This window comes from Toxotes jaculatrix, chromosome 23 (genome assembly GCF_017976425.1).
Source record: "Toxotes jaculatrix isolate fToxJac2 chromosome 23, fToxJac2.pri, whole genome shotgun sequence".
Classification (NCBI taxonomy): Eukaryota; Metazoa; Chordata; class Actinopteri; family Toxotidae; genus Toxotes; species Toxotes jaculatrix.
Window position 1 is genome coordinate 11,585,946 of NC_054416.1, and position 20,496 is coordinate 11,606,441.

The following is a 20,496-nucleotide window of genomic DNA, read 5'->3' on the forward strand; positions in this document are numbered from 1 at the left end:
CGGCGCTCTCCAAGGTGCTGATCCTGCTGCAGGAAGCAGTTAGCAGAGCTTTATCTTTCTCTCTCCAGCCCACACCAGTAGGCAGTGTTTTAACCATGAAAGCGCAACTACAAGCACAAGGCGTTAGGTCTTGGGCGCACAGACTGTGTGGGCACCCGCTATTTTGCTTCATGTAGGTGCAGCAGCATAAAGCGCCAAAGGCCTGGCTGAGGGTGGAATATAAATTGGGAGGGTGTGACGATGAATAAAGCCACATCACTGGTCTCATTGCTCTGATACAGTTGTGCCAATCACAGTGACGCATGACGACAACAGCTCAGCCAATGGAACTGGTGTTTCTGTTCTTTCAAGTTAACAGGAAAGTTAAAAAAACAAACAAAAAAAGAAAACGATGCTCAAAGTATATCCTCCTCCCTGTGTGGATCCTGTGACCTACTCTTCACAACAGCACTGCAGGAAAACCAGTGAACTAAATATCTTGGAGAAACCATCCTCACACTCCCTCCCTCTCACACACTTCCTCTCTGCCACAGAGAAAGCAACTGCTCGCTGTTATAGAACACGGTGTCATGATGGATGTGGTAACTCTCTATATCACCAAAGACCATCCATCCCAATTAACTGGTTTTGTAAGACGTGGCAGCAGAATGCCACAGCATGAAACTTATAAAGAACAACTCCACTCAAAGGAGTTTATTCACAGTAAAAAGCCTGTGTACTTGAACTTCTTCTACCCCTTTACATTTGGTATCTTGTAAATTATCGTATAACATTTTATCTGTGAATACACCTGTGCATGTATCCCTATCCCTTGTTGTGTGTGTGTCACCCTGTGTGAGTCTGTTTATGAATTGTCGGTAGGCTTCTGATCAGAGTGAGGAACAGGGCTCTATGTTAAAATGCAGCAAGACTATTGTGTTGGTTCTGGATGCAGCTCCTTTTAGGAGGATATGAAATCCTGTCTCATATCACCTCCTCCTCCTCCTCCTCCTCCTCCACGATGCCCCACATCTTTCTTTACCCATTCCCCTGCGCTTCCTGTCTCATCTTTTCTTCATATCTTGCTTCCCTTGCTCTCTTCCTCCTCCCGTCTCACTTCGGCTGATCATGTGAGCAGAGGTGTTCCCTATTTAGCGGGCCGGTGCCTCCATGCATCTCTAAAGGAGTCCCCAGTGGAGCACTTAGAGGAGGCCACAAACAGTGCAGAGAACAGGCAGGGAGGGGTGGGAACAAACAAGGGAGAAAGACTGAGAAACAAGCACAGAGGAGGTATGGGAGAGCCACTGCAGGAGAGATAAATGGAGGTGAAATGAATGAAAGAGCAGGGAGGTAAAGTACAGAGGCCCGGTTGCAACACTGGCGAGCTAACTGCCATAGCCAGCCAAGAACACGCTCTTAGCTCTCCGACTCTCTGTCTGTTGTGTCTGTACTGTGACATTTACCGTCCCTGGCGTTTCATTCTCGGGGATTGTGCATCATTTCATTCAACAGAGTTTCACTAAAGAGGGAGAAAAGCTCTGCTGCCTAACAAGGTCACTAACTTGCTTCCTAGCTGTCAGCAAGCTTGTTAGCAAGCTTGTTAGCTCGGCTCAGGAAAATACGTTCACACAGTTTATTCAAAATATGCGTTTGTGCTATCGGCTCCTTTCTCATACCTATCTGCAAGCCCCTCCTCTTTTGAGGAAACAGTTTACATGTAACTTGTGAGCACTGTGGCCTTTGACCTCCTGGGGTTTGCCTGCATGTGATGCTGAGCACACTTCAAACCTCTCTGGACAACAGTGCACATTGAATATGCAAACTGCTACAACTTACGAATTAAAGACTCATACATGCCAACACGATTTTGATAGTGAAGCTATGTTTGTCTCTTCCCTGAAACTGCCTGTGCGAAAATGATTCTCAGTATTGGGTCACAAGTGGAGGTGTGTTTCGTTTATCCTCTGAGTGTAGATCCACAATGTCATCTGGCGGAGTAAAGTTTTACTTTTCCCAACTTTCCCCTGTTAACTGCAGAGAGTTTGGCCAGAGCTGGTCCCGGGTATCGGGAGTCCGGCCCAATTATGTCTGCCTGCCTCTGTCAGATTGTTTATACCTGGCTGCACATGTGTGTTTGTGAGGATGTGGAGGGTGGTTAAATTGTACAGGGGAGAATGTGTGTGTGTGTGTGTGCCTTTGACTACATCTCAAAACACCATACAGACCCCCCCCCCCCCCACACACACACATCCACAAATCACTCCACCCTCCCTCTCCACTGCCGTCTCTCTACCCGGGAGGCTTTTCCAAAGCACACGGCTAATAAAGTGGGCCAGGTCCGCGGCTGAGCACTATTTTTATCAGAAAGCAATTTTCAGGAGGTGCCCACAGGTAAGCTGGTCCCAGCGCCTCAGACAATGAAGCCGTGACAAGGAGTTTCCCCCTGCCATTAACCTCTGCTGAGCTACTCGCGAATGCCCCAGTGCTCCAGGAGCACTGCACAGCCTCCACAGAGGTCTGCGTGGACCTGCTCCTGGTCCCTGGATTAATATCAAAACCTCCAAAACCCATTTATTTCACCTTAAATTACTGAGACAAAATGGATACATGACCCACGACCACCAAATGCCCGTTATTTGCTCTTTACCGCTTTCTCAGTACATATGATTTGAGATTTGTGGGGCATTAGACATGATAGCAGTCGATGGGGAATACAGAGCGATGTGTGGTGACCAGATGAGTAAAGGTAATGCAGAGGTGAAGGCGACACAGGAATGATGAAGAGGAAGTGTGCATTGTTAGGGATGTGTAAAGACAGATGGATACACACAGCCCATCTGGCCTCTTCCTTCATACAGCTGGTCTTTCTGGCTCTGCTATTCGTGCGTGTTATCATCGCAAAGTCAGGCCTCAGTTATATCTGATTAGTATTATCAGTGAACTGCGGCAAAGTGAAATCTTTAAAATGTATAGATGTAGGTCACTCAGTAACTGGAACAGTGAGGACTGTATGGGATTGTGAAAGATGAGTGTTTTTTTGCTCAAGTCTTTCCTCTCTGGCTTTTTCTTTTTTTTTTTTTTTCCACACTGCAGATAAAACTGTCCCTAGTCTGATTCCTCGCCTCATGTGTTACAGGGTGGACAATATCGCACAATCCAGAGCAGCACCCATTTAAAATACTGCTTCGCCCCCAATAGGGTTCCAAGGCTGTTTGATTAAACTGAACTGTCCTGTGCACGGTATAGGGACGTAACCATCTCTGTACTTTATTTCAGCATGTCTGTGTTATGCTAGTCTGTGAGTCAGAGGGAACTTTTTTCTCTGCTAAATGTATCACAGAAAGCTGCAGTTACTGATTAAAGATTTCACAGACAAATCATATAATCAGAGCAACTTCCTTTACATATAAAAACACTGATTTCTGCAGCTTGAAGCAAAAGTTAACTTATAATATCTCTACATTAATTTTAGTTTGACATACTCTCTCTACCCCTCACTGTGCAGCTGCTCACGTTCCCATGTATCTCATACCTCTGACACTGACAGTTTTGCTGAGCCAGCATTAACATGGAAGACATCAAGTAACATCACTTGATATGTATCCTGGGAGATGCTTCATCACAGTCACAGAAATGTATTTAAAACACTGCTACCTCTGCGAGTCTTTTCTACGTTAGCATCAGTGCGTATTAGATTAAGAGACGAGTCCCAGAATAGACGCGAACAAACGTTTACAAAAAATCTGATTTCACTAAACACAGATTCTGTAAATGGACAGGGTGCGGTTAAAGGAATGGTGAAATAAAGACTGGGGGGAATAAAAAATGTGAGAGGGTAGAGCTGACAGCAAAAGGGAAAGGTTTCAGGGACAAAGAGAGAGAGAGAGAGAGAGAGAGAGAGAGAGAGAGAGAGAGAGAGAGAGGGGAAAGGAGAGCAGAGAGGTAGAGGACAGAGCTAGGACAAGGACAGCAGATAAGGGACACATCAAGACAGGGATATATATTCTGAATAAAAGAGGTTCACGGGGTGACAGAAAGCAAGGGAGGAGGAAAAGTGGTGATGGTGGAGGGGAGAGAAAAAGGAAAACCACAAGAGAGGCCAAGAGACACAAATGGCCGGACAGGGAATGAGACAGACTGACAGGCGAGTAAAAGCTGTACAAGTGAGACAGAGGGAGGGGAACGGAGGGGAGTTGGCAGGGGGGGAGTAAAGGGAGATGGAGGAGGGAGGGGGAAGAAAGATGAGCATGGCGGCGGTTGTTGCTCCCAGCGGAGACGTTATGTTCGGTATGAGTCTGGGCCTGTCAGGCCATCCTTCTCTCCCTCTCTCCCTCCCAGCATCCTCGTCTCCCCTTTTCCCTTCCCTCCCCTCCCCTCCTCTCGAGACAGCGACAACAATCAGCCCTGTTTGTTATTACTCGTGCTAAGATCCAGCCCGTCCTGTCAATCAAATTGCCCCTGCCACCCTCTTACCCTCAAGGAGTCTGAGGACCCCTGGCCTTGAATACTGATTCACACCAGCAAGCTTTACACTGCATGTATGAGAAGGTTAAAACTACTTCATTTGTTTTTGTTTTTTTTTAAAGTACCAGCCTTTCATTCTGTTTTAGAACTAATTTTTTAAGCTTAGGTGTCAGCAGGTGCCTCATTTTAAACAAAACTCCATCTCCATCCCGCACATTTTTATGCAAATGCAGAACAGCCGATGCTTTGCGGTGACTCACTCCTCTGTTCTCCCTCTCACCTCCATTACCATCTCGTTTTATCCTCCCGAAACAAGAGGCTCACGTAAGGACAAAAGGACATCCTCTCCATCATTTATCCCGTCACTCCCACTCCACTTTTATTTATCTTGCGCATAACGATTCACAAATCCACAAACAGTTTAAGGCGGTAGAAGTGTGTTATTGCTCTTTACAGAAGATCATTTTGCAGAAACGTACACATTTAGCCTTGTCTTTCCCCTTCTCTGCTCAAAGAGGCACCAAAGTGATCTCTCAGGGCTAAAGTGAGATGTTCACCTGCCTACTTCCTCACTGAGGTGTGGGTGAATCTACACTCTAGAGTAATCCCTGTTTACTTTTGCTCTCGTTCTGGCAGGAGCTGCTTTCACCGCCGCTGCTGTGTTAAAATTCGTCTGGAGGTTTAATTGTGTCGACTGGTTAAACAAAACCAAAGAGGGGAGCTGGGGATTTGCCACACTTGCATGTGATCAATTATTCATGCTGTGTGTTTGCGAGGGAAACACTGCAGAGCCCCGCTGAAGTAATCAAACGTCATGTACACAGATCGGTATCGTGTAACACAGCTGAACTGAAACTGAAATTGTTCTCTCTTTTTTTAAGTGAGAAAATAAAATGCTTGCAGCTGCTGTGCACATATATCAGGGTGCCCGTTCCTATTCACTTCAGTAGGAATTAAAAGGATATTACAAACTATTTTTAGTGCCCGCCCACAGAGACGCTTCATCAATCAATGAACCAACGACATTGACAGTTAGTGGCAAAAATTCACACCCCCCCTGGGGAGCGCTAAGGCATGGGCTGCTATTACTGAGCAAGAGAAAGAAACTAAATCTTCATCAGCTACAGGACTACTGTTTTGTAGCTTGACCTCTGACCTCCTTGCAGAGGAAACAGGGAAAAGAGAATTTCTCTGTGGGCATCAGTGACCTTGACCAAAATTGCTCATGGGACGTTTGATGTCCTCTAATCATTTCTTTTCTTCCTTGAGGCCACGTTTACTGGCTTAGTTCCCTTAGACTATTATCGCCCAAGATTAAAGAACAAAAGATAAATGAAACACAAGATCAAGCACATGTTTTTATATTGTGTTTCGGGCCGTTTAATTAGCTTGCCAGAGAAACTGAAGTCACCGCAAATATTTGAGATATTTCTAAAAAGTGTCATCATTAAATTAGATTAGGTGATTAGATGAAACTTCCATCATTCCCATGGGCTCAAAGAATTAAACTACTGAAGATAATACACAAAGAAAACAACAATGAAGAAGCACCAAATGAAAACGATGCACGAGATAAATAAAGATAAATGATGAGTCTTAGGAGGGCCAAGACAGAAAAACTACTTTTCTCTTTTTTTTCCTGAGCCATTACTGGCAAATGTACAGCTGGGAGGAGGTACTTCATTTTCAGATCCTTTAAATAAGTGTTGTAATTATCTGCTTGTGTGTGTGTGTGGTTGTGGAGGGGAACACGTCTGCCACAGAGGCCCATGAAAGATTAATGCTGAGTAGCCACTGGAACGCTGCCGCAGCCGAGGTGAGCCTTTGTTATTGCTACGAAGAAGAAAGAGGAAACACCAGTCTGCCTCGGCTACACTCGTTGTACTGACGCTGCAGGAGAATGCTCCGATTTGAGCTCATGAAAGCACATGGTGAACTGTCAGCTTTCGGAAATCACGTTCACAGTGCAACAGAAAATACAATGATGTATTTAAAATAATTCACTAACAATATGGTTAAATTGTTTTCAGTTACCACGGTTACAGGTGTCTCTCACAAGGTGTCCATGTTGCTCTGCTCTGCAGAGGTACACACTGAATCTCCACAGTAAATCCAGTTTGCATTTCCAAACTCTGCCTGAACAGAGCCGCTCTTTCTGATCTAATCTAGTCCAGTCGTTCCTGCAGCTGCCTGTGCTGTTCACTGCAGATCAGTGAGACATTCAGAAGCTGGATTCATCCACAGCACCTGATAGTTACATCAGTTTAGCTCTTTATAAATGTCAGCGTGCTGCCTGCATGTTTTCATAGTTTGTCTCAGCTGTTCTGTTGCTGCTCGCCGTCTAATTCTCAGAAGCGGACTGCAGAGCTGGGTATTAATTTCTTATGCCATGAGGAAGCACCTTTCTTTTTCTCTTCTCCCTGGGTAACATACCAAGGAATCACCCACTGACTAACCACCATTAACTCAAGCATCTCCCTAATTATAAATTATAAATAAAGCAAGCACACATAAGAAATATTTTCTGAAATCTCAACATGTTCATGTTCAGATTCTTAAGTTGAGCTTATTTCTTTGACCGTTTGCTAAAACTTTCCCTTCAGGGAAGGACACGGGATGCCTTGTTCCCTGCACATGCTAACGGTTGCATAACAGGGTGTTAAGGCTACGCGCTGCCTCTCTCCGGACCCTGAGGGCAATAAGTGCAAAACATGCCTTCCTCCTCTCTGTCTTTCTGTTCTCTGTCTCCCACTCTGGTGCTCACATTTGCACAGAATAGCAGGTAGCTGAATTAAGAGGGTAAAAAAAAAAAATTTCTCCTCCTCTCCTTTGTCCTCCCTCTCATCTCAGAGGGATTTTCTTGAACGATTTTCTTTTTCCCTTCACTCTCTCTCTCTCTCTCTCTCTCTCTCTCTCTCCTTGTGGTTCTTTCCCTTAGTGAAAATGGGTCACCTTTCTTCTATCAGGTGAATGCCTGGGTAAGTATAACCTCTATATCTGTGTGTGTGTGCATGTTCATGCAAGGTTTTTTTTTTTTTTTTTTTTTTTTTTTAACATATAGGGGAGCCCTGGAAAAGTCAGGTGCAAGGACTGGGGCTCATTAGGGGAAAAGTTTCTTTTTTGGAGGTGAGAGTTGGGGTCACAGTGGGGTCAGAGTTAGGTGGGAATATGGATTGGGGCTACGTTTTTACATTTCACAAAACAGCACTGACAGTTGGAACTTGTGACTTTTGGAGAGGAAAAGGATTAAAGGGTAAATTCTGATATTTTTTAAACCTGGGCTTTATTCTCATCATCACGGCCACTCTGATCACTTTCCCTTGCCATTATCCACTATAAAGAATCAAGAAACATGACTCTGCTATTACAACGTATATCACTGCAAGCAGGCATCCTAGATCAAAATCAAACTTTGCATTGCATCATTTACAATGCCTATTTGTGATTAGAAATGAAAGTAAACAGACAGTAGTTGATCAAAAACAACAGAATCCTGTCATATGAATAAGAAAAAGTTAAAAATGTTTGCTATTCCTGCAGATGAATATGTAGCACACTCCTTACTTACTGATGGGACATTTTCCTCATCAAACATGAAGAAACAAAACACAGAGTAAACAAAAACTCAGTGTTGCCTGTTGTGTGGCTTCAAACAAGAATTCTGTTCCATCTCACTGAAGTTTGTTGTTGGCAAAGTGAGAAGCTGCTAGAAAAAAGCACAGACATTAAGCAGTGTGAATGCCTGTGTCTCAACAGAAAGATGCTCGCATGCTGGATATGCAGCAGTGCGATGACTTTGTGTATATCAGTGTATGTGTTATTTCCAGGCCGATTTTCTATTGTTCCACCTGATAGAAACCCTGTATCACCTCTTCTTATCTCTGCCCGCGTGCATGCAGGCAGCGTTAGATGGACTTTGAAGTGAGCCCACCGATGCACTTCAAACAAGATCTCACTTTGCCTGCGTGCCAAGAGGAAAAGGGCTGAAAAAAGAGCTTTTTTCTGCATCTTAATAGAGCGCACGCTGATCCATCCAACTGTCTCTTCATCTACTCTTCCATCTACCTCTCAAATCTGTGGCGCAGCTCTGCCGCTCGCCTCTGCACATCAATGCCAAACAGTTCGTGAAGCGTCGTACGAGCTGCTTCAGAAGTTGCAGCATACACGCGCCGCTGTGACCGAGAGCGGGGGAAAGTGTTTGATGAGCAGATGCTTACAGACGGCATGTACAGTCGGAGATGTCACCACCTCATCCATCTTCATTCAAAAAGAAACCAAGCTGGGATGAAAAGACTTAGTCTCACATGTGCCATGTGATGCTGCCGTGTGTATCAATCACAGTGTGCTCAGGTCTGTGGGCTGCTTATCAGGTGATTTAACTGCTAATGATATACCACAGGAACAGGACGCTATGGGAAAAATGACGTAATAGTTCTGCTGTTACAAACAACCTGAGTTGGAGTAACTTCTTCAAATATGAAATACACTCCATGCTGTGAAGTTCTGAAAGTGATAACTGCACAATTTTCTAGTCCTGAATTTCCTTTTTTTTTCTTTTACAGTTTACGAACTAAAGCTGGTGTCTGCAAAGCTTTTTAACTAACATACATACCCTGTTATTAATTAATATCTGTATGTTAAATCATCAAAATCACTGCACATTTGTTGCAGATTATTTTGTGTTCTGTGACATTACCTTTTGTTGCCACAGGGATCAGCGACATGTGGTAAGTTCCAGGTCAAATTTCAAATCTAATACAAGAATAAATAATAAATGTGGACCTTTAACCAACAGAGGCAACACAAAGTAAAATATCTGAGGCAATCACAGGAAAGTTTGACATCCATCTAAGTCCAGACACACTTCTGCAGTCTCCCCCATTTCAGCACAACACTACAACAGCATCTAAAGTGCATGTGTAGCTGTCACACACTGCCTGTACAGTGTGTTTAACTACGCACAAACACAAAGTCAGCAGTGGGGTGGCAGTTTTTCAACCAGGACTGCTGTAATGAAATTAGATCTTTGAAGGCATTACTTTAGTGTGTGTGTGTCTGTGTGTGGTGTGTGTGTGTGTGTGCTGACCATACCGAAGTGTAGAGGTAGCCCTCGCTGTTCATGGCAACATAGAGCCCTGTCTTGGTGCTCTGGATGGCCACTATCCTGAGCCCCACAGGAATCAAGTTGAACTGCACTGTAAAGAAAAAAAAAACAAACACAGACAGGGAGGAGTGGTGTTAGAGCAATCATTCTTTCGCTTAAACACTCACAGTGCTTCCTCGTGGCATAAAAAGACAATTGCTTTCCAGCTGTCTCCTATTTCATCCTCCCTGTTGTACAGTATATCTGTCAAAGGCAGGAACAGGAAGTGTGTGAAAAAGAGAGAGTGTGCAGGGAGGGAGGGAGGGAGGGAGGGATTAGGCGAGGGAGATTTAGGAAGAATAAAGTCTGGGTGCTGGTGCACTGGAGGGCAGAGAAACCTGGGAGGGACAGTAAGGAGAATTCCCCTGCAGGACAGAGAGGAAGAGAGAGAGATGGGGACAGCATAGCTTAGCAGAGAGCTTTAAGAATACAGTACATTAGAAAGTGACATCTCCTGAGCCTGCTCTGAATTCATTCCCTTCGTCCCGACACACTAAACAGCACTTTGTGATGCACTTCACTGAATCCCCTCCCGTGGAACCTTGGATTATGTGCATAGCTCTCCATATAAACTATCTTCAACCTGGCCACTGGAGCAGAACTCACACTGTGTATTCATATGTGTGTGTTTAAATCTGTCATCACAAGCGGGGGTTGCCTACATACTGTGGGTTCTCATAATCTGTTTCTGATCATGCATGCAAATATATACACCTATGCATTGCTGAACTTGTTGATGTAATATGTCCAGGGTGTATGTGTGCGTGTGCACATGCACTTGTGTGTTTATCCTTCTCATATCTCTTGTGTGTGTGTGTGTGCGTCGTGTGCCATCCAATGTAATGCTTTATAAGATGTGACATGGTAACTTGAGTGAAACTGACAAAATGGCCTCTGGCTCCCAGCTGAGATCATGATGACCAAACGCTACCAGGACGATTAAAGTCCCTGGAGAGAATTTGATCAGGGATGAGAAAGACAACCAAAAAAAATCTTTATAAATCTTATTATAAAGTAAACAACTGGCTACCAGTACGTCTGTTCGTCACAGCTTTCTGTTCAAATTCTGGGGGGAAATATAAAAAGTAGCATCATTGTGATGCAGCTTGTCGGACATTTTATTTATTTTCTTTGACAAATTCCATGTGTGCTTTATTAAGTGACAGCCTGGTTGTCAAAAATGACTGATTTCTTATACAAATAAAAACAATTAAGTCTCAGGAGCATTATTTTTAATATTCATGGAGCCAATAGCTGCTAACAAATCAATTTCACATCAGAAGTTCTGCCAACATAATGGATGGATGTTAACATGGAGATAGAAAGTCTGCTTTTCTGTTTATTAGTTCAAATACCGCACTCATAAACTAACACAAAGATCAGGTGCCACAGGTTCTTCTTGCTCCAGTCGCATTTCTAGTTTGGGAATGTGTTGTGTTGTGTTTCCACTGTCCATCACTCCAGTGTGAATTAAATACAATAGTCAAGAAAGTGATGTGTGTCCAGTTTGAAGGCGCAAATGTCGATAATGAAAACTGCACATACATCTCACCCCCTTTCTTTCTCTCTCTCCCTCTCTCTCTCTCCTCAGGGCCCTGCTTCTATTTGCTCGATCGATCGCTGCATCTCAAACAGTCGGTTTCGCAAATGAACAAGGTGTCACCAAAGACCACGGCCCGGGATGACAAATAGAGCAGGGTACGCAGACACGCGGCACGCGGCTCCCTCCCTCTCGCCCCTCCGCTCTCACACACACACACAGAAAGTCCACCACCAACACACATGCAACACCGCACTGCCCACAAAAACGAGAGTTTCTCACACGCTGTCTTATCTCTGCATGTTGAAGGGGTGAGAATGTGGCTACAAACCAGCTAAACATGAGAACTTTCAGTCAGTTCCTTCCCCACTTCTTGCCTTTTGTTTCCTTCACCTGTTCTTTCTCTCTTTCTCTCTCTCTCTCTCGCTGCGTATATCTCTCTTTATTCCCCCCTCCAAGAAAGTTTAATTCCATTCTCATCCTCAATCAAAAAGAGCTTAGCTTATCATATAAATCGCATAACTTTCTGCCTGGATAATAGAGGCATGCTCTCTTTCCTTTGTTTTCCCCCCGTTCCCCTCATTCCCCTCTCTGTCCTTCTGTTTGACTCGCTTTTTTCCCTCTGCTACCCACAGAGTGAGCCGGAAGCCGCTAGATTAATCAAAAGTCTTTTGATGGAGAGACAGAGGGAAGGGGAAGGAGAGGAGGGGAGGGAAATGAAGGGGGAGGGAGAAGGGTGTTGCCAAATCAATCCCACAAGTCAATTTGAGGCTTGAGATCATCTACACAATAAATAAACAAGGAGAAAGTGGAGATGGGAGGAGGGAGAGGAGGGAGAGGAGGGAGAGGAGGGGGAAGCAGTAGCAGGACACAGAGTTAAGCTGCGCAGAGGGCATCTGCAGGCCTGCACACTGCGCTGCGGCTCTGCAGTGTTGTATTGTGCAGCTCGGTTGGTCTCCGCTGGAATGGGAAGAGGATTATAGACATCTGTGAGTTTAACGTCTGGACAGGCTCTGGCCATTCTTTACTCTGTTTCCCGAATGAATGAAGCCGACTGGATCAGAGCATTTTGATGTGATAGCTGCAGAAGCATCTAAAATGGAAGTCAGGCGAGGCCACATTGAGAGGTGTCTGTGGTGGATGGATGGGGCTTTGACAGGAGACTGCTGATGCTCGTAACCATGACGACAAAGGTCCTCTAACCTTAAGGAAGTACTTATTTTAACCCAAACCATGATCTTTCCCTAAAACTTACCAATTAGTTTTTGTGCCTAAACAGAAAGACCAAACTGTGACTGTTCCACATTATTATTGTGCGTCTATTTGTGTATACTGTGCTAGCCGTGTGGTAGACTGGTAACCTATTCTTCTGCTGTCTTTCTCCAATCTTCATACAGGCCTATACACTTAATAAAGATGCTTCAAATCAATGGAGTGCACTGGCTGATGCCTCTGTTGTTAACTTCATAAATACAGTTATACACTTACAGCTGATCTCTTCTTATTGAAACAGATATTTGGTGGAACTCTTTTTAGCATGCGCTCTGACTTGCAGCAGTGCATTTAATTAATTCAAATTACTCAAGAAGAAGCACTGGGATCAGTACAATGACCTGGATTAATAAAGTTTGAGAAAACAGGTTGACAAAAACAGATGAAACAGCCTCTGTCCATTCACACACTTTCATTTCTGTTGCAAAAAAAAAGAAAAAAAGAGCTTTGAAGACTCAATAGTAGATTAAATGACTTGTAGCTGAGCTTCATGCCTGATTTCCCTGGTGGTCGATGACTCTGACGACAACTACCTTCACTCTCCTGTTATTTAACTTCTGCCTCTTCCCCCAGGCTTTCCTCTCCATAACTGATTTCTCTGTGCCTTTATCTGTCTTCCTTTCAGTCCATCTGTCTTTCCCTTTTTTTCCCCTCTTCCCCACTCTTTCCCTGGTGCTTTCAGTCTTTTCACCCCGCCTTGTCATGAATTAACAACCCTTTTCTTATCTCGCCGTGTTTTTTTATACATCTCTCCATTTTTCTTCCTTATTTGTTCCCTCTCAATTCCCCTGTTGCCTGCCGTCGTTCTCTCAGACCTCTGAAACCAATACTTTTCTATCTGCGTCCATTCATCTTTGTCCTGTTTTGCCCTGCAGCCGTCTCTGTCTGTCTCTTCATCACTCACTCCTCTTGTCTCTGCCTCCCCCCTTTTGTATCCCCTATCCTCACTTCTCATCGCTTGGCATTCCACATGCTCTTCTTTTCATCCTTAGGAGCCCAATCCGAGCTTTTGCTTTCGATGTTCACATTTTTTTTCCCTCCTCTCGCACAGAGCAAAGTTTCCCTCATTTGCCTTTCAAGTCTTTGAATCTGCCTCTCTCTGCCCTCTGTGAAGCAGCGTTATCGAGCACTGGGGAAAGTTAGAAAGAGAGAAAGAGCGGACTTGTTCCAGAGCACAGAGAGAGATAAGTAAAATTCCCCCCCAACACTGGGAGATGGTAATTACAGTGGATCAGGGAAACAAGCGCCTCCTTATGGCTTTCCGATGTACTCACTGAGAGTCAATAGCTTTCATCTTTCTCTGTCTCTCTCTCACCTCCTCTTTCTTCTTTTTTTCTCTTCTTCTCTCTTTGTCTGTCAAACTGTCTGTCTCCTTGTCTCATTTTAGGTTTTTCGGTTTCCTCCTCTCCAAGAAACAGAATTCAGAAAAGAGCCCGTATCCAGTGACAACCACAGCAGCAGCTCCATCCGTCAACACTTGCTCAGTGCACTTATTCTCTCCCTGCTTTCTTTTTTCATGAGTTTTTTAATCTTCCTTTAGCTCTTTTGAAATCTGTTTCCTTTCCAGTCTATTTCTTAATCCATCTCTTTTTCATTCTTTTGGTTCCGTCACTTTCTAACGTCTGTGCCGCCTTTTTACAATTTGATTAACCCCTACATGGACACAGTCTCACAGATAATGCCAGACACACTTAAAGACAGACACACTGGAATCAGTTGTGGGATTGTTTGCTTAATATCCCAGCACTGTCAATCATATCTCTAAATAAATAATACCTAATTAACTTTTAATGTTGCTTGTAAATGAATATTTAATGTAATAGAAAAGCAGTTTCGATAACTCTGGCAATGATTCATTGTAAAGTGGCTAAAAGGTGCAAACACTCCTGTATCGTTCTTTAACCGAACCTACTTCCGCAATTAATAGATAATAAATCTCAGCTCCCTCACCATGCTCTTCTTCCCTTCCTTCATTCCTCTTCCAGCTTTATTACATAACAGCCGGGAGGGGCCAAGAACGGGGAAGGAGAGGGGAGAAGGGAGCAGGGCGGGCGGAGGAGGTGGCAGCTCCTCTGACCTCCCACCAGAGGGGGGAGACACAGTGATTGAGGAGCCATCAGCTGCATGCCAGCTGCTCTTCCTGCTCCCCCATCGCTCCCTCTCTCTCCCTTTTCTCTGTCATCCTCAGGTTTTTCCCCCCTCTCTCTCTCTCACTTCCTCTGCCAACCCGTCTTGTCTCGCTGGCTCAGTTTTCTCTGGCGTGTTCCACTGTGCCCTCTTTCTCTTCCTCTTCTCCTCTCTGATCCTCTTATTCTCTGTTTTCCATCCCTTTGTTGCTTTTTGCTTTAATATCCAGTCACTTCCAGCTTCCTGGCAACTTCCTCTATCGCCTAGTTATGGAAGCCCCTGAGGTAACATGGTTAAAAAAAAAAGTGACAAAAGTATAGCAAGGCCATATAAAAGCCTCTCTCGTCTTTTTTTTTTTTGTTCCGCTACATCCCCTCAGGGCTTCCATACCTCCTTACAACTTTTGTCCCTGTATCAGCCTTGCCCTTCTTTGTCCTGCCTTCCTGAGAGGAGAGCAAGGAGGTGAGGAGGCAGCTGGTCAGGGCCAGGTATGCCAGGGAGAGAGGGCACAAGAGGGGGTCAGGGATGTAACCATTCCCCTTGTTCCTCCATGCTCCCTTCTGCCCCCTGGAGGTCATTAGTTGGGTGTCATTACACCGGGGTCACAGCAGGACACGGGTGTAAAGCAGCATGAGGAGAGGTCAGCGTGAAGGCCAGTTAGACAAGTACCGTGCATGCCTGAAAAGGTGTGTTTGCACATGTGTGTATCTGTTCATGCAATCCCAGAGACACCTACCACCACTTTGTGTGCAGATCAGTCGATTGGCAACACAAGTTAGTCAGAAAAGTGCTCAGACAGCCAGTCCATCAGGGCATGGGCCTCAGATGTGGACTGCACCTTTGCCGCCTTAATTATTTACCCAGCTTCCTGCTGATTTTGAGATTTCTGAGAAGGCCATAGAGGAAGGGGAAGTGGGAAGGCGATGCCAGGATTCTCAGTCTGAGCTATGGGACAGCAACCACCCAAAAGTGGTCAGTGAAACGCCTGACAATATTAAAAACCACTTTGTTGATACAGTTACTACAGAACATGATCTCTATCTATAAAAAAAAAAAAAAAAAAAAAAAAAAAAAAAAGCTAGAGATTCAAGGGGGAAAGTGGAGCTACAATTGAAATGGAGTGAAACTGAAAGCTGTCAGGTTCCAGGCCAGTTTACATTATACAGTAAGTCTCAGCTCCCAGGGAGACTACTGAAGATAAGCCTGACAGTCGGCCACACACACACACTCATGCACACACACACCTCCACAGGGGTACAGTACATGCTCACACAGCTATTTCTACCCTTTCAATATTCTGTGCAGCCAGGTAGATGATTGTGCTGCTGATTGATACTCAGTTACAATGATGTCAATCACTCAACAATTGCTGCATGAATGAATAAATAATATGACTCGGATAAAAAGTGCACAATTTATGAGTTTCACGGGACTTGTCAACCCCGCCTTGCACCGTCCCCTGGGACTGCAAAGAGCCCGGGACGGCATTAAACCAGATCCTGGGATTGATGGAATTATAGTTGTTATAAAAGGAACCGTAAGTCAGACCCACGCAAAGACTCTGCAGGGTGACCCCACGCTGACTGATGTTTAATGCCCCGACACACCAGGAACGCCGTTACGCAACAGCGGTCTTTACATCCGTCTGGAAATGAGCCCTGCTCGCCTTCGGATTTGCCCTACGGTATTATGTGATGAATATTTCAGATTGGACATGAGAATGTTTAAAGTTCAGCGTGCAGCGATGTTTGCCTCAGTGTAGGTGTGCAGTTACATAAGAGAGCAGGTCTAATCAGTCACAGTGGAGCTTTCTGGAGCTGTTGTGGGCCTAATTCAACCAAACAGATGTGACTGGAGGATCCATAACCTTGATGCCATACCTGATCTTTATCACAGGTTTCCCTAACACTCCAAATCTAAACGGACACTTTGCACAAACAACTGCAAGTCTGCAATTAGAAAACACAATCAAATGTCTAAGTGATATAAAATATGTTAAATTTTCTTTCCAGGACAAAGACAAAGAGAAAACCCTGTAATAAATACCTCAAGGTTAAATCCAGGTTATTCTAACCTGGTGACACTGCTGCTGCCACAGTAAAATGCTGAAACACAAACTTTACACATGGAACCACAGCAAAGTGGGATCTTCTTCTCGTCTCTGTAGATTGTAAATCCAACATTGTGCTAACTTCATGTTTTCCATCAAAACTGGTCTTTTCACAGAAAAAAAAAATGCTGTCTTGCCACATCAGGGATATCCTATAATAATACAATATTGATCTCTCTGGGAAGGTTGGAGGAAGTCCAGGGACTCTGGGGTATCATGGGATGTGAGGTTTTTGGTCAGTAATCACCCAGGTGATGACCCCTCACATGGCTGAGCTGCGTGTTTCTGTGGTTCAACTCAAGGGGCAGTGGCAAAAAAAAACACACAACCACTTTTTATTCATGCTGGCTACAACACTGTCAGTTATTTTTTTCTTTCCAAATTTTTGTGACCGTTTCATCAATTACTTTTATCATTCAAAGGCCATTATTATACTTTATACATTACATCCCTAATCCACAACATTGACTCAAAGTACAGACCAGTTTGCAACATTATGGCATCTGTTGTGACCTTTTATCCAGGATCGTGGAGATTACAGTAGGCAGCAGTAGATACCATTTGGTTCCAGTATAATAATATGTATAGTGATTAAAGTATCCAGGAAAAAAATCCTACAGGAATCACAATATTATACTCATCGTTTAGTGCCTGAGATAAGCAGGGATGCTGGGAACATCATCTGCTTTATATCACAGAACCACTAAAATACATCAGACAGGACTGAGAGCGCGCACACACCTACGGTATATACTGAACACGCTCACACAGATGAGTTATTCATAGATACACAAGGCTTGTAAGTTAAACGTCAGAATGATTGTAAGCAAAACAATTAAAAACATGTGTCTGAAAAAGCTACATCTGTGCCAGGGATCTGCTATGATTTATTACGTAACAAATCCCATTTAGCTGGCATTCACCCAGTGCACCTCTGCCAGGCGTGCATACATTTTCAGCCTGATTGATCCTAGTGTGAATCAAACCAGAAAGCGTGGCAGCGCTGCTGTGCATTCAAGTGCTGTCGAGATGTTCAGATATATGACGGTCCTACCAGGAAGTTCCCCGCTTTTTAAGTGTCCTTTGGCACGGGAAACAGGGGAAAATCCCAGTGTGACATGGACTGACCGAGCCATGAAACACACACACACCTTCATCAGACTAACTGGCAACAACGCTGTGTGTCTGATTGTTCACTTACAGAAGGAGCTGCTTTCGTCCTTTGTGCCTTCCATGGTGCCATCCGGCAGCATCTGGAGGTAGAAGCCGTGTCTGCAGTAGAGCCGCGTGACGATGCCCTTCAGCTGGGGCTCTGCAGAGCAAACACAGGGTTAAACACACGCCCAGGAACACACACACACACACAAATGTACGTGCACTTGCTGGTGCACGTATACCCTATTAATGCACACACCTACCTATGAGCGTGCACATTGACTAAACAACAGACAGGTCTTGATATTTACACAGTGAAATAGTCAAACAGTGAAATGTGTGTGCTTGCATGTGTGTGTGCATGTGTGTGTGTGACAGTGGCTTTCAGCAGGATTGATGGGACCTTGGTGTCTGCTAAAAAGAAGCATCTTTCACAGACAGGTTCAAGTGAGGGAGGCAAGCTGTTCATTTTATGTGTGTGTGTGAGTGTGTTTACACCCGGGCGTGTGTGCGTGTGTGTGTGTGTGCGCTTGCAGCAGCTGTCAAACAGTGAGGTGAGGTGAGCAAACGTGTAGAAGTGAACTAAAGGACTAAAGAGGGGTTTGAAGATAAGCTAATATTCAAGGAGAAACTACCAAGATATTTTTTGTATTACTAGTTTTTATTTATTTCCGTCTGAATGAGTCAATGGCTTTTATTTCAAATATTAAGACAAATTCTAACTTTTAATTCACATCTGAGCTGTTACTTCACCGTTATTAGTTATTTCTAAAGGTGAAAGCGAACAGACCTGAGTTTAAACTGTGTGGTTATTTCTGTTTCTCACAGGCTGTGAAATATGAACCCAGAATCACCCCACAGTCTAACCTCTGTCCACCACATCAGACACAGGACAGGGTGTCGGGCTGCTACATGTGGGATGCTTTTGAAATGTAAACGCCTCCTTGTTTGCAGTGTGGTGCAGGAAGTTCGGTTTCTTGCATGTAAGTCGGTAAAAGCTCGAGAAACAAACAAGCACACGTTCATCGTCGTGCTGAAAGTTTAATGAACCATCTCCTATCGTCTGTTTACTCGGCTCTCAAATACCAACTGTCGTCATTTACTCAACGCGCTCCGAGGCTTCAGACCACTATTTGTTTCAGTGAGCTAATCAGGCATTTCCTTCCGCCTCCGCTCTAGAGATGAGCTGACGTGTCTTTCTCCAACCTCGTGTTTGTGTCGCGCTTGTGTTTCTCTTCTCAGGCTGCACACGCGTGACTGTGGGGTGTTCCTTCGCTCTGAAGTGCTGAGGGAGACTAAATAGTGGATCAGAAGGAATGTCAGAATGCTGAAGTGTTTCCACAATCAAGTTTTAATGAGACGCATCAAATATGGATGAGGACAGAGAAGTACGGGGGCAGCTGGCAGTTGGCCCTCGGTTGACAGCAGGGGTGTGTGTGTGTGTGTGTGAGACAGAGAACTGCAGGATATTCAGCCATTCAGTCATTTACACCCACACATAGTCCTTAAATTGTCCCTGAGGAACATGGAACACGATGTAATGCCCATAAATCACTTAATGTATTTTTTAAAAAATGTTAAATATTTGTAGTAGTTTATTTTTGAGTAAGATCAAGAACAAGTAGTGCATAGTTCCTTTTTTATTATTATTCAAATTAGTTGTTTTGGTGATGGTAATGATCTAATTATGCTCAGTACAATATGACAAAAGTTTTCAATGTGCTTCACATGATCTACTTTTTGTGTGTGTGTGTGTTTTTAAAACACATCAAAGGTAAAAGTGTATATCTGTTCTGAACTGCCACTGCAAGATGCCATGAATATTCAGATGGGAGCACACTCTTCTGTACAGTCCTTCGTAGGTTCTCAAGCTCATTAGAGTGTGAGTTGAGCCTTGATGTCTGTGAATTAGTCAAAATAAATAAATAAATAAAATACTGGTGTGTAATCTTTCCTTTTATGCTGACAGTGTGACCCAACATGTTTGGGAGCTTTTCACCGGAGGTTCTGGCCTCAGCAGCCAGATTGAGTCTATGTAACTACGAAAAGATAAAAGCTCATCCATCCATCCATCCTTCCATCCATCCATCCATCCATCCATCGCTGGCTGACTAGACACAGAAGGTCAAATGTGGAGTGTGGTAATCTGTAATATCCTGAGTGTTAATCTGGAATTAAGCCTCAGACCACACACCAGGCCATGTGCTGCTTAACACATCTGCCGCAGAGCAGAGCAGAGCAACACACACACACGCACACGCACACGCACACACACACGCACACACACACAGAGGCTGATGTTGACCTTTAGTGAGACTCCAGCCGCTGTTTGGTAACAACGCTGTGATCCAAAACATTCAGAGGAAACACTGCATGGACACAAGGACACGCAAGACTACAAGTGCATGTACAGAGCCAACACACACACACTCACTCACTCTTACACACAAACAGCATCTCATACTTTATCCATTTAGAAGCAAAGGCTAAAAGCAGGAGAAATCACCTTGAGTCACACCTGAGGCAGGATGTTAGTTAAACTGAGGGTTTAAATGCACACACACACTTGCACACTCAGAGTGTGGACAGCATGAAAACATACACTATGATTGTTTTTGTAAATTCATTTTTAAAACTTAAAGCTCAGATTCTGCACACATAATGTCAGCACAGCATGAACATAACTTCTGATATTCTGATGCCCCA

At 44.2% G+C, this 20,496-nt stretch overlaps 1 protein-coding gene across 1 annotated transcript in view; it reads right to left on the bottom strand.

Annotated features, from left to right (window-relative positions):
* fgf11a (fibroblast growth factor 11a) overlaps positions 1 to 20,496 on the bottom strand; it is a 61,133-nt gene that overhangs the window by 8,727 nt on the left and 31,910 nt on the right. Inside the window, exons 2-3 of the mRNA XM_041031155.1 lie at positions 17,837 to 17,947; positions 9,535 to 9,638 (exon numbers count right to left, since the gene is read on the bottom strand). Of these exons, the coding sequence (XP_040887089.1) occupies positions 9,535 to 9,638; positions 17,837 to 17,947 (215 nt within the window). The remainder of the gene's footprint in view (positions 1 to 9,534; positions 9,639 to 17,836; positions 17,948 to 20,496) is intronic.